This window comes from Panthera uncia (genome assembly GCF_023721935.1).
Source record: "Panthera uncia isolate 11264 chromosome E2 unlocalized genomic scaffold, Puncia_PCG_1.0 HiC_scaffold_20, whole genome shotgun sequence".
Classification (NCBI taxonomy): Eukaryota; Metazoa; Chordata; class Mammalia; order Carnivora; family Felidae; genus Panthera; species Panthera uncia.
Window position 1 is genome coordinate 13,160,554 of NW_026057589.1, and position 14,111 is coordinate 13,174,664.

The window sequence follows — 14,111 nt, forward strand, 5'->3', positions numbered from 1 at the left end:
TCAGGGATGCAAACAAGGCTTCCAAATCTGTGCATCATTCAGGGGCTAACACCAGAAAACTTCCAGAGGGTGGTCTGGGTCATATGGGTGAGCAGGGAAGGGACTGGGGTTGGGGGTGGGCAACCAGCAGGAAAGCCTCAGGCACCCTCTGGTGTTCCCAGGATCATCCTGACTCCGCTAGATTCCCCTTCAAAACAAGCAGGCACAAGTCTGATTCATAACTTAGTTTAATCCTTTGTGGGGTGCACCCTGGGCAGTGAGGAACCCCCATCTGCCCCACAGGGTCCGGCACACACGGAGGAGAGTGGTCTCTTCTGACTGCCGGCCCGGGGCGCCTGACACCCATCTTCCCAATGAAAGCAGGCTGAGGGGCCCCAGCCCTCTCTGGGTCTGACTTGTGCCCCCTGCCTCACTTCCCACAGGGTCCGCGACCTCTGTGGATGTTGGGCTTGCAGCCCTGGCCTGGCCCTTGTTCCAGGCAGGTGTGCAGATGGGCACGCAGGGCTGTGCCTCGGGAGGCTGGCAGGGGAGAGGCCTGGCTGAGTCTCAGGGTCCCTCGGCCCACCGGGACATGTGCTCCTCCGCTGGAAAGGAAGCCGAACGGAGCGAGGGTCAGTGGCAGCCCAGGCAGTCCTTGGATGGGGACCTTCCTGTAGCTGGCCCTGAGATGGCTATCGTGCCCAGATGGAGCTCTAGACCTTTCCAGCAGGTGTTGCTGGGGGCCGGTTCTGGGCCAGGTTTCACCCCTGTTCCCCACTGTCGTTCACTGGGCCCTAGGGAATCAGGAACACCAGTGAAACCAACAGGTCCCCAAGCAGCAGCTTTAGTGACAGGAGGAAAGGGACCTTGGAGAGATCCTTGGCCAGGCTGTATTCCAGTCCTGCTGCTGCACAGACGGGCTAAACTGGGCCCTTCTTCCTCTCTGGGCCTCAGGGGCCCGCAGGTACGACAACGCCCCGAGCGGGACATCCCCGGCGGCCCTGCACGCTCAGACTCTCTCTGGGCCTGTGACCTGGCTATCCTAGCGCCTGCAGCGGGCCAGCAGGGACCTCAGAGGACAGGGACCCGGAAAGGGGAGGTGTGAGAGGGCCCTTACCAAACTGGCAGATGTAACGGTTTCGGGTTTTACAACGTTGGTCATTCCAGTTGAAGGCGGCTGATGCCTGCAGCTCCACGCAGTTGCCAAACCTGCCAGGCCAAGATGTCAGGTGCTCAGGGTGGACGGACAAAATTAGGAGCCTGGGGGAGGATTAAATCTTCCTCCAGGGGCGCCTGGGTGGCTCAGTCGGTTAAGTGTCCGATTCTTGGTTTCAGCTCAGGTCATGATCTCATGGATCGTGGGTTCGAACCTCGTGTCGGGCTCCTCACTGACCGTGCAGAGCCTGCTTGGGATTCTCTCTCTCTCCCTCCCTCTCTCTCTGCCCCTCCCCTGTCCTGCTCATGAGCATGCGCTCACTCTCTCCTCTCTCAGAATAAATAAATAAATGTTAAAAAAAAAATCTTCCACTCCAGCAGGCCACCTGCGTCTAAGAAGCCTAGGTGCCTCCAACCCACATAAGGGGCTTCTGGGAGCTAGACCCACCCCCAGGCTCCCATGCCTGCCACTCAGGCCTCTGTAACTCTTCTCAGGGAAGCTGGGAGGGCTCGGCAAACCCCCTACCTGGGCAGAAACTCCCCCTGCCCAGAGCCAGCACTCAGCCATGCCAGCCGGTGGGGGTGAAGGTAGGACCTGGAACAGTCAGGCCCATATCCTTCCTCCCAGCAGGGAGAGGGTGTGCCTGAGAGCCCAACCAGAGCGGTGTCCTCTAGGTGACAGAGCAGGGGCATGGGCCCGGCTGCCATCAATGAGGTCAAAGGACGTGGGCCAGATTTTTGGAGCCCTTAGTCCACACAGCCTGACTTCCTCTACCCTGCCCCCGCTTGCCCTGGGCATTCCTGGGCTCTGATGACCGGGGCAGGGCCACCTAACCGGAAGGCCCTCCGTACAGGCTGGCTGGGGGATGGGTGTGTGCAGGACTGGATGCAGGTGGGTGGATTGCTAAAGACCCCAGAATCAGGGTGTTGATGTAGGCAGAGGAGCGTGGTGGTGGGGGACAGGTGGAGATAACGGAGGGCTGGGAGGACAGCTGAGGGAACAGTGGGGATGGATGGATGGATGGATGGAGCCTTCTAGAGCTCCCTCTCCTTTATGTAAGCCCCGAGATGCTGGGCGGTGGCTCACATCAGCTGTACCCAGACTTCCTGGGCCCCGGGTAAGGCCCAGGCCCTCACAGGGCTCAGCCAGGCAGCAGGCCGGGTGGAGGTTATTCAGTGGCATCTGAGGGCTCAGCAAGCGGTCCCGCGTGAGAGAGGGAGCCCGGAGGAGGGAGGGCACTCCAGACTCACCCCTGGTTGTCAGGCTGCCCAAAGGCGAAACTGGTGAATGACTGGTGCTCCCCGGTGGTCCAGCGGAAGGAGTCCTTTGTGGTCTTGTAGGTGAGCCCTGGGCCCCAGCAGCTGAGGTTGGCCCACCAGCCCTGGGCCCCACTCAGAGCCCAGGCTCCCTGAGAGGAGCGCCCCCGGGCTTGGAGCCTGCTGCCTAATGCCTGTCCTTAATCACCTTCCCAGCTCTTTCGGCCCCCAGGGACTCTCCCCCTCCCTCTTGTCAGTGCTCCCCACAGGGAAGGAGGTTGCCAGCCCCGTTCCGGGTCCTCGGCCCTCATCATACCCTTACCTGGGGGAGGTCTGCTGGGGGAGGTTTTGCAGCCCAGATTCCTGCACCCCCAACCAGCCAGGCACTCACCGATCCAGAAGTTTCTGGTCTCAAAGTCGCTGTCGGTCACCTCGTTGGTGGTCTCCAGGTGGCCCAGGTAGAAGGCGAGGATGTCCTGAACTTTTTGGCTCTCAATCTGGGCTAGCACCCCGCCCTTTCCCTGTAACCCCCACTCCACGTCACACTGGCAGGGCCCCAGAGCTCAGGCCGGCCCTTCCTACCCATCCCGACACCCCGAAGTGGCCAGGGACATCCTCTCCCCCACCCCACAGCCTCCTGCTTCTTAGAGTAGGGGTCCCCCTTCCTCTCCCCTGCCTGCATCTCCTCTCTCTGTGCACAGGGGCCCAGACTGGCAGGGCCCTGACCTCGGCAAGGTTTTTGTTTCATCTGTTCGGTGTCTTTAATACGTTTGAATTGGTTGCCGACATTAATAAATCTAGCGATGCCCATGAAAATCTGAATTGCTGGTGCTCTTGAAAAATCCCAAGTTCTGACCTCTGTGAACTCCTATACCTATGTGACAGCCAGTAGCTAGGACTGAATCAGGATGGCTCCTGGGGTGGGGGTTGGGCAAGGGCTCACCCCTGGGTCCCTCAGCTCATTAGGTGACCTCCTGGCTCCCATGGGCCTCTGAGTAACCCCGCTTTACACTAACGACCAGAGTCAGGTCAGAAGAAGTCAAAGGAGCCACTTCTCAGTCCCAGCTCCCTCCACTGAGACCCTTACTTGAGACCCCGGGGGTCCCTGGGAAGGCAGGGGTCAACCATCACCTGGCATTTCATCTTGGCTCCGTAGTAGGTGTCTGCCTCTGAGGACACCATGAAGCAGTCTCCGTCGATCCTCAGGTCACAAGTGTGGAAGGGGAAGCGCACCTTGGCTGGGGACAGGGGGGCCTGACTGTGTGCGTGGGGACCTCAGACTCATTACGCCTCGCTCCCTGCCAGGGCGCCAAGCTCAAGAAGCCCCTTCCCCTTCCTCTGGCCACCCTCTCCAAGCCGGAGAGTGGGTGGGAGTCAGTGTTGTGCTGGTGAATGTGTAACAGTCGGCTTGCTTTCAAAAAAAAAAAAAAAAGACATACAGAATTTGCCAATCTGTGCGGTGCAAATACCCCCACCAGGGACAATTTCAAGGTACCAATGTGATGTCACCGAGCAGGGAGTTGGGAAGAGAGGTGCACAGTAGACTCCTGGGAGCCGGTCCGAGCTGGCTCCAATGCTCTGCTGCTGAGGGGGTCCCTGGGGTGTGGCCTGGCTCATCGGGGGACCTTGGGGGCAGGACTTACTGGCACACTGGGCTCCCCCATAGCCGACGTCACAGATGCAGGAACACTCCTCGTCCCGAAACCGGCCATGAACGCACTCCACGCTGCACCGCACTGCCAGGGCAGGCGGGGAGGAACAGAGCTCAGCCCGCAGCCCCGGGACCCCACACGCTGCCTCTCACAGGCCTCGGAGTGTGGGGAATGGCCACCTGCGGCCAGCACGCCCCTCAGGGATGGAACCCGTCCGGGCTTCGACTGCTGCTACACTTGGTTTGATCTCCATTGTAGAGAGAAGCAAACTGGGGCTTGGGAGGCGGACCTGCCCATGGTCACCGAGCTGGGAGGGGGACACTGGGAGGAGAGTCTACTTCAAGATCCTGATAATGTCCTCCTGCTACCATCCACGGCCTAAGGGCCAGATCGGAATCTACTCTGAATCCCCTACAAAGCTCAGGGTCTGGCCGGCGGTGCTCAGGCTGTTTGTTGAATGACTATATGCAGTGTCCGGGTCAGCAAGTACCTGGTCAGCACCCACCAACTCCCCCAAGACTCTCTCCAAACCCTTTGAGTGAGTGCAACACGGCCCCTGGACACCCACGCAACACCGTGTGTCCCCCCACCCCCTGAGGCTGCCTGCATGTGCCCTGGGCCCAGACTTCACTCCCTGGGTGATCTGGAGCTCCACGTGCCCCTCACCTTGGCAGTATCTGCCTGTGTAGCCAGGGGGACAATGGCAGTGGCAGGTGCTGATGTTGAGACGTCCGTGGTTCCGGCAGCTCATGCGACACGGGTTCCTGGGGACCTCTGGTCAGGCGAGGTTGGAGCTCTGAGAGGGAACCTCCTTCAGGCAGCCCAGCCAGGTGCCTCCCGGGTGCTAAGGGCCACGGCTTGGAGGACAGTCCTACAGGACGCTGCCGCCCTCCACGAGCTTCACCACATCAAGCTCTCTTGTACCACTGTCCCAGCAGGAGGCGGGTGGGGCGGGGCACTTACCACAGAGCCCCCCTGCGTGGTCCCAGGCTTTGAAGCAGCCTGAGACGCTGGCCGTGCAGAGAGAGCACCAGGAGCCCTTCTTATAGGGGGCGATGGTCTTCCCGTTTAGCTCCCAGTTGCCTCTGTGAGAGTAAGCACCAGAGAGGGCTGCAAGGGCCTGGCCTGGGGAAAGGGCCTCGGCCCCCTCGGCTCCTTCTGGCCCGGCCAGGGAGTCAGGGAACAGGGAGGTGACAGGGAGGTGTCCTAGGAAAGGAAAAAAATGGCCTCCAAACTAAGGCTAATGCTCCATACTTCAACCGGGCACAGTGGAACAGTGCCTCCAAGGACGGGCGTCTGGGAAGCCACATTCTGCCTGGCCGGGCTCGTGAGTGCTGCCCACTTCCACACCCTCTCCCTTTCCTTCTTTCTGTGAGGGTGCAGACCAAGGGGCAAAGGCCTTGTGAGTGGGTGGGTGAGCGTTTTACCCTGGGAGGACGTACCCTCCACCCCACAACGCAGCGGTGGGCGCTTACCCGGGAGAATAGGCGCAGACGAAGGCTTCAATCTCCGCCCGGGCCCCAGAGCAGGGCTGTCGCCCGCAGCCCAGTTGGCTCGAGGTGGCCCACACGAGCTGCAGGAGACATAGTGGCTCAGACCATCATCACGGGCCCCCCCAGTCTTCTGGGGGCCAACGGCACTGACGATGCCTGTCTGGGGAGGGGAGACACAGCCTCTGCCCCAAACCAGACAGAAAGACAACTCCCTCACCTCCCGGGGCCTCAGCCATGGCAGCTGGGCTGGGCAGGGCTATGAGGACAGGTGGGGATAGCCTAGGAAGGCTGTCTGGGTGGGGGGAGTGGAGGGGTTTCAGTCAGCAGATACCTGAAGAAAGGAGAGAATCGTGGGTGGGTGGAAGTGGCAAAAGAAAGTCTTGGACAGGGCTTCTGGGTGACTCAGTCGTTAGGGGTCCACCTCCATCTTGGCTCAGGTCACGATCTCATGGGTATGCGAGACGGGGTCCCGCCTGGGATGTGGGCTGACAGCAGCACAAAGCCTACTTGGGATTCTCTCTCTCTCCCCCTCTCTCTGTCCCTCCTCCACTTGCGCTCTGTCTCTCTCTCTCTCTCTCAAAAAAAAAAAAAAATCTTGGACATCAAAGGTCTTGTGACCGATTGCACAGATGGCTACAACCCTTCACTCCTTCCTACAGCTCACGCTTAAATGTGCTCTTTTGCATCATGAGGAGGACTCTCTTTTCCAGCTTGTCTCTGGCTGGCCCTGTGGCTTGTGTGGGCCAACGGAATGCAGAAGAAGTGATTTTGAGCCAGTTTTGAACCTAGGCCTCAGGAGACCCCACAGGCAGAGGTGAGCCAGCTGAGGCCACTCTAGACAGCCAGCTCCCAGAAAATCAGCCAAGTGATTGCCCTTGCACGTGGGCCCCACCAAGGCGGGAAGAACTTCCCCGCTGGGCCCAGCTCAGATTGTCAACCTGCAGAATCACAGGATGCTAAACTTTGGGGTAGTGTATCATACGGCAAAAGCTGGTAGGTGTAGGTCTCGGATAGTACTCCAAACTTAGATTTAAAATCTTGAAATCAGCGATAACTTGGAAACAGCGCAGGAATAGTTCAACTCCTGCAGCACTTAAAAGGACAACTGTGAAATAGGGAGACACAGACATGTAGTCATATATATGTACCCGATAATTAGAGAACGTACATTCTCTTTAGGGATGCACGGAGCATTTGCAAACATTGACCCCCCTCCCTAAACCACAAAGCAAGATTCAACAAAGACCAAAGGAACAATAGCCTATGGGCTGCATTCTATAAATACAATGCAATAAAATATCGAGTAAATAGCTTAGAAGTAAGGGGAAGGAGAAAACGTAGAAAATTTAAGCATACACTTCGAAATCAAAGATATCATGATGGAAAATAGGAAACATGTAGAAATGAAAAATCACGGAACAGCAAAATTCACGGGATACAGCTAATGAAGTTTAGAGGGAAATTTATAGCTTTAAATGAATTTAGCAGAAATGGAAAAAGACTTAAAAATTAATCAAGAATATAAAAAAACAGTAGGGCCGCCTGGGTGGCTCAGTCAGTCAAGCATCCAACTTTGGCTCAGGTCATGATCTCACGGCTTGTGAGTGTGAGCCTGGCCTTGGGCTCTGTGCTGACAGTGTGGAGCCTGCTTAGGATTCTCTATGTCCCTCTGCCTCTCCCCTCTTGCTTGCTCTCAGAAAAAAATAAACATTAAAAAATATTTAAAAAGAATATAAAAAAGAACAATAAACTGAATAAAGTAGGAGAAAGTAAATAATAGGGGCGCCTGGCTGGCTCAGTCAGAAGAGCAAAGGATTCTTGATGTTGGGGTTGTGAGTTTGAGCCCCATGTTGGGTGTAGAGATTACTAAAAAAATTTTTTAAACTCTTAAAAAGTAAATAATAAAAATAAGCAGAAATTAAAAATAAGAGGCTAAAATAAAAAAAAGCTGATTTGTTCAAATAGAGCTCTGGCAAGACTGGTAAAGAATGAGAGAGAAAGCACAAATAAAGCTGAAAAGTTTGAAAGGACCTAGCTACAGACACAGCAAATCTTTTTAAAATCCCTGTTTAATTCTAGTTTTAAATCTGTGTTAAATACTGAACAATTCTGACCAATAAATTGGAAAACATAAAATGGACAATTTTCTAGAAAACAGAACTTGGAAAAACTATCTCAAGAAGAAGGAGAAAAGCTGAAATGGTCTGTGACCGTTTCTAAAAGTTGAATCAGCAGTTAAAAATCCACACATACAACACATATACACACAAAACAGCCCCAAAACAGAACAAGGTCCAGATAGTTTTACAGGAGAGTTACAGCAAATATTATAGGAACTATTCCAGGAAAGAGAAAATGAGGCAAAATTTGCAATTCATTTATGAGGTTAGCATTGCTCTAACCCAAGTAAGGGCAGTATGAGAAAAGGAAATCAGAGGTCAATTTCAATATCAAATGATAATTAGCAAAGCAGATCTAGCAATGAATTAAAAACAACAGGGGCGCCTGGGGGGCTCAGTCAGTTAAGCATCTAACTGCTGATTTTGGCTCAGGTCATGATCTCATGGTTCATGGATTTGAGCCCCCATTAGGCTCTGTGCTCACAGTGTGGAGCCTGCTTGGGATTCTCTGTCTCCCTCTCTTTCTCCCCTTCTTTTGCTCCCTCTTTCTCTCTCAAAAATAAATACATACATAAATATTAAAAAAAACAACAGTAACAACAACAACACACACACACACACTCTGCATTACATTATTTCACATTACATGATATGCCAAGTTGGCAAATATTCAAAATACTTAACAACCAGTAGGCATGGGTACTTGCCAATCAGAACAGACACTGGGCTGAAGGAGGATCCTGGGACCCAATACTGTGCCAGGCATTCATTTTTTGGCTCTAGATCATGGGACAGATTCTAGGTGTCTCAGGGAAGAGGCTAGGCCAGGTGCATTCTGGGAACTTGGGGCAGCTACTGTTTACTAATACATCAGTATTTTAGCATTTGCATAACTGTTATAGCATATAGTGTGTAGATGGAGAATTTTCCTTTCAAAACTTTTCTATAAAGCCATAATTAAAATATGATTTGTGTGGGGATAAACAACAACAACAAAACAACAGAATAGGACCAATAACTCAGCAAAAGACTTACGGGCAGATGTGAGCTTGGTATATGACTGAGGTGGCATTATGAATCAGTGGGGAAGGATTCAATACTCAGTAGAGGATGCTTATTTGGAAAGACAATAAAATGAGATCCTATACCACACCTGCATGAAAAATTCCAGGAGGCATAATGACATCAATATGAAAAAGGAAAGCTTTGGAAGAAAAGATATTTCTGATGTCAGAGTGGAAAAGGATTTCTTAAACATGATACCACAAACAGATGAACTATACATTAAACTGAGAAAATGGATTAATACTAAAATCTAAAAGGTCTATCATATAAAATATAAGATACACAAAGAAAAATATAAGCCCTATGCTAGGAAAAAATGTATATCCATATGACCAACAGAAAGCATAAAGAATGTAGAAAGGATGCTTGAAAATTAGTAAGAAAAAGATGCACTGTGTTAAAAAATGGGCAAGACATTTGAACAGGTAATTAACAAAGCAGGTAATAAGCTCAATTTCAAATTAAAAGCAAATTAAAAATCAAGTGAGGAAGCATTTCACAGCCTCGAGTTGGTCAAAATCAAGGAGCCTGGCAATACTGGGGAAGCAAGAACTGACTTGTGAATGGGAGTACAGTTGGCATGGCCACTTTGGCAATAACTCATAAGGTCGTAGTTGCATGCTATGCTATGACCTGGCCATTCACCTTCTAAATGCATCCTAGAGAAACTCTGTACACATATGCACGAAAGGAGCTGAAGCAGGATTTGTGCATTGTGGAAGTACTTTTATTTTTTAAAAATTTTTTAAAGTTTGTGTTTATTTGTAGTGAGAGAGAGAGAGAGAGAGAGAGAGAGAGAGAGAGAGAGAGAATCCCAAGCAGGCTCTGTGCTGATAGTGCACTTGACAGAGGGCTTGAACTCACGAACTGAGATCATGACCTGAGCCAGAATCAAGAGTCGGGTGCTCAACCAACTGAGCCACCCAGGTGCCCCCGGAATGACTTTTAATAGTAAAAAAGTAGAAATAACCTAGATGCTTATAAATTGCAGTTTATTCATAGTGAATCACCCATGTGTATCTGGGTCAACGGAAGTAAATCTTAGAAACATGGTCTGGGGTGATAAACGAGACACACAGAGCACTCATACGGGACTTAATAACACACAACCCACTTGCAAAAGCTGTAAAGGTATGAAAACACTTAGACATGCAGTAAAAGTATTAAGAATGCTTTGGCTTTGCCTGTGTTTTTCAGTGCTGCACCCTAGCGCCTAAACAATGCCAGGTACATAAAATAAACAAAGGAAATGTGCTTGGGACTGATCCACCTGGATTTCAGGAAGGTCACCCACCTCTGGGGAAGGACAGAGGAAAGAGCAGGAGTAGGGCTTCAGTTCTGTTGTTTGTTTTTTCTTCAGAGATGAGAAACAACTATAGTTAAACATTTTCTAGTAATGGGTAAAAGGGAGTCCATTATTTGATGTTTGAAATATTTCGTATTTAAAGCTGAAAAAGTAAAACTATACAACTCGGGGGGAAAGTGACCACCAATTTCAGGACGAACGGTAGCCCTTCTGAGCTGCCCCCAGTGGCCCAGGGGCCTTGGAGCCAGGGGCACAGCCTCACCTGAGTGTAGTGGGTGCAGGTGGCATTGGGGGCACACTCGGCTGCTGTGTAGCTGTACCGCTGCCCCTCTGCGAACCACAGGCCCACCACGTGGACAAAAGATGCTGAACCCACGGGCAGCAGCTGCACGTTCCAGCCCACTTGCTGCGTGGCTCGAGGTGCCGATGCAGACTTCGGGGCTGGGGCACCACAGAGAGCCGCCTTGGCCTGAGCCCATCGGGCCAGGCTCTCGCTCCAGTCCTGGGGGCGGCGCAAACAGAGACGTCAGCAGGGACCTTTGGGCCAGGCCTTAGTGATTCAACCTCCCCACAGGGTGTAGGCTCATGCAGAGAGCACTGGACGGGGATTCCTGCTTGGCCACCTGACCCCTCCAAGCTTCTTTCACCCACTTCCCCCCGCCCGGAGCCAGGGGAGATCAGTCTGGACCTTGGAGAACAAGGAACTCTCCAAGATATGTTTGTAAAAGTACCAGCGACGTTTGGACGCCTGACCCAGAGCCTGGCTCTACCCAGGCCTGAGAGCTCCCATCCTTCTGACTCCTGTGTGGGTGCCCTTAGGCCCTGCCTTGGGCACCACCCCAGGAAGGGGGGTGATGGGTGTTCCTGAGGGAGTAGTGTTAGCCGGGTGATGGGATGGGCTTCTCTGGTAGTTTTTCCTGTCTGGTAATGCGAGCCCTGGGCAGTGCCCAAGCCTTGCAAACTGGTTTTGTGTTTGCCATTAGGTACAACTGGTCTTGGCCATTGGCAGAAAGGTTCACTTGCTCCCACTTGACTTTTCTTTGATGCAAAAGGCCTCAGCAGCCATGCTGCTTTGTCCTGTTCTCTAACTCTGGCCTTGGAGTGCGTTGGGGTGCCAACAGGGAAGCAGGACAAGAGAGGCTCCCGGCCCCAGGGCTCTGGCCCCAGACAGCACTGTCCTCTGGAGCGGCCCCAATCTTTTCTCCCCACCCACAAACCAACAGACTTCCCCTCCTACCCCCACTGCCGCCCAGTAGTCCTCTGTCCTCTTAAACAAGGGGCTCATTGGGGCGCCTGGGTGGCTCAGTAGGTTAAGCATCCGACTCTTGATTTTGGCTGAGGTCATGAACTCATGGTTCACGAGTTTGAGCCCCGCTTTGCTCTGTGCTGACAGTACAGAACCTGCTTGGGATTCTCTTTCTCTTTCTCTCTCTCTCTGCCCCTCCCCTGCTCACACTCTGGCTCTCTCGTTCTCAAAATAAACTTAAAAAATTTTAAACGAGGGGTTCAGCAATGAAGAAGACATGGGTCACCCCATCACCATGCCCTGGCCCAACCCAGCCACCCCATTAGCAGTCCCCTAATCTCCATGAGACTCAACATGAGGACAGTAAGGTACCCGCGGGGTAAGATTGTCATGGGGATTGCAACTTCCCCAGAGCCTCAGCCTCTACTGGGGGAAAGCCCTAGAGGGCTGCAGAGGTGAGGGAGGCTGAGTGGTGGGGCTCCATTCTCATCTTTTATGAAATGCTCTTTTTCTAAGACTTTGGTCAAAGGGGCATGAAAACTATAGAAACTGCTGACCAGGTGATCGGGACGCCCCCACGCCAGGCGCTTGAGCTGGGAGCAAGGAGAGTGGGCAGTGGGGGCCAGGACCTGTGCCTGAGGAGGGGCAGAGCTGCTGCGGAGCAGGGAAGGGGGGAGAAGCGACCCCTTCCCGCCGGCTCGCCCCACCCCCACCTCCTGGGAAACTGACCCAGGAGCTCTCAAGGTCACCACCACTGAGCCAGCCTGGAGGAGTTTATGGGAGGCAGCCATGGGGAACCCTGCCCACCCCCACACGATCCTGCTCTCACTCCCGGGCCTGTTAACATGGGCCGGGCTTGTGTTCCTGGGCCCCGGATGGTTCCCGCCCGCCCCCCCGGTGGTCCCAGTTGGTGTGGTGGGAAATCCTGCCATGCTACCCAGCCCCCAGTGAATGAGGAGGGAGCTCAGAGGGGCCCCACTTAGTCACCCAGACAAACCATGAAGAAGCACTGGGCCCTGGTCACATTCAAGCCCCCTCCCTCAAGCGGGGTGCTGCTCCCTCCCAGTCCTCTGCCCCTCTGATCCTGCTGGGACTTCTTTGTGGAGCACTCCTTCCTTGTCTTCTGGTCTCCCGGGCAACGGGATGGGATGTGAGGAAAGGCCAAAGAACTGCCCTTCTGGGAAGCAGGCAGCTGCGGAGCCCCCGCAACCGGGCATGGTCCCCTCAGTGGGCCAGGTGACTGGCTACCCCCCCTGCCCTGCTCAGGTGGATGGGCGCCTGGCACCAGTCTGGCCTCCTGAGGCCTCTTCACGTTTGCCCCTCCAGCCACCCTCTTGGGGGTCCTCACCATTCTCTGCATGTTGGCTGCAGGAGGGTGCACCCGGCTGCGCAGGCGGTTGTGGAGGGACAGGAGCAGGAACGTCTCCTTACTGCTCAGAGCTGGGGTGGGAGACAAGGTCAGGCCCCCTGGGTGATGGGGTGGGGGTCACCGTGGCAAGATTAGAGTGCAGCCCTGCCCGTAGGAAACAAGAGCAGGAGGGGCTGGGGAGGATGGTGGGCATACGGGAGGGCTCGCGCAGAGGGATGGGAGGCAGGTGTGCGGCTGGCAGAGAGGCAGGTGCCCAGGCACCCTTGGGCTGAGGGCCGGGGGTGAGGGTAACAGGAGGGGGTGAGGGCCAGAGGCTGGATGTGTGGAGGGGTCAGCCCTGGGGCCCCTTGGCTGGTCTTCCTCCTGGACCCCCGAGCCTGGGCCCGCTCCCCTTCATTCTTCCTGCTCCCCAGCCCCCACCCCCCCAACCATCTTGGGCCCTTGGGTTACCCAAGGGGACTCTTTAAACCACAGCTAGCCTGCCCAGGGCTCAGGCCTGGGAACTGGCTTCCAGCAGCCCCGGAGCACCCCTCTGCAGAGCTCACAGCGGCTCCACCTCTTTCCTCACCCGGGGGCCCCTTACCTCCAGGCGCTGGAGCCTGTTCCTCCTGCGGCAGGAGCACCTCCACCTCCGTCCGGGCCATGCCAAGGAGAGCCAGAAGTATGGGCAGGAGGCCAGGCCAGCGGCCCCCCAGCCTGGTGGAGGGCTCTGGCCACAGCATGGGCCACTCTGGATGTGGCCTGGCTCAGCCGTCCAGCCCGCTTCCCAGGCTAGATAGAGTGTTCACAATCTCAAGGGGTCAGGCTGTACTGGCAGACAAAAGGGGGAGGCTGGTGAGTAATCGGTGTATCCCAAAAGCCTCCCGTCGGCCCTGGCATGAGAGAAAGCCAGCTCCAATCCCAGGGCTCCACCCCCCTCCAGCCACTGGCCTGGCCAGCAGCCCTGCCCATAACAACCAACCCAGCAGTGTGCACTGACCCTGTGGCCCCTGCTAATCATTGCAGGATTATTGGAGCCCTTGGGGAGCCTTGGGAGCCCCCGCCGATTGGCCCACAGACATTCCAGGGCTGTGGATTAGCAAATGATGGCCGTGCCCTGGCCGGGACAGTGTCCTTTGGGCACATCGGTAGCTTCTACGCCCAGGGCAGGCAGGCGGGAACTGGGCAAGACCCCAGGGGAATTCTTCCCTTTCTCGGGAAGCTCGTCCCAACCCCCAGCCATGAATTAAACATAGACGGATGGTAACCACACACCAGGCAGGTGCCACTGGTGGGCGGGGGCACTGAGGTGTTGGGTTTGTAGGGGAATAGGGGCTAGGGTTGCACCTGTAGGCCGAAAAAAGTGCCTTAGGACTCGGGGCGGTGTGTGTCTGGGCAGTGTCGGGGGCTGGGCCCCAGCACTATGGCCCCCCCCCCCCCCCCCCCCCCCGCACGACTGCAGGCCAGGAGAGGGCCAGGCAAGCAGAGGA

General features: G+C 54.8%; 1 protein-coding gene across 2 annotated transcripts; it reads right to left on the reverse strand.

Annotated features, from left to right (window-relative positions):
- Positions 1 to 211: 211 nt before the first annotated feature.
- LOC125916456 (C-type lectin domain family 18 member A-like) lies at positions 212 to 13,548 on the reverse strand. 2 transcript variants are annotated; one of them, XM_049622665.1, is made up of 12 exons: positions 13,226 to 13,548; positions 12,622 to 12,713; positions 10,290 to 10,529; positions 5,519 to 5,616; positions 5,007 to 5,128; positions 4,710 to 4,817; positions 4,035 to 4,127; positions 3,523 to 3,629; positions 2,783 to 2,834; positions 2,386 to 2,482; positions 1,097 to 1,188; positions 212 to 584 (listed from the first exon to the last, which is right to left on the reverse strand). In XM_049622665.1, the coding sequence occupies exons 1-12, from the start codon at positions 13,362 to 13,364 to the stop codon at positions 547 to 549; spliced, it is 1,278 nt and encodes a 425-aa protein (XP_049478622.1). In that variant the 5' UTR covers positions 13,365 to 13,548; the 3' UTR covers positions 212 to 546. The 2 variants fall into 2 exon arrangements, with proteins under 2 accessions (XP_049478622.1, XP_049478621.1); XM_049622664.1 differs by having other exon boundaries at positions 2,783 to 2,912.
- Between the last annotated feature and the right edge of the window lie 563 nt (positions 13,549 to 14,111).

Coding starts and splice junctions, on each gene's coding strand:
- LOC125916456 (XM_049622664.1), bottom strand. CDS start 13,364: ATGCTGTGGCCAGAGCCCTCCACCAGGCTGGGGGGCCGCTGGCCTGGC. Junction 2,913..3,522: donor GAGCCAAGATGAAATGCCAG/GTGATGGTTGAC, acceptor TGGGGGTTACAG/GGAAAGGGCGGGGTGCTAGC. Junction 585..1,096: donor CCGTTACATCTGCCAGTTTG/GTAAGGGCCCTC, acceptor CTTCCTTTCCAG/CGGAGGAGCACATGTCCCGG.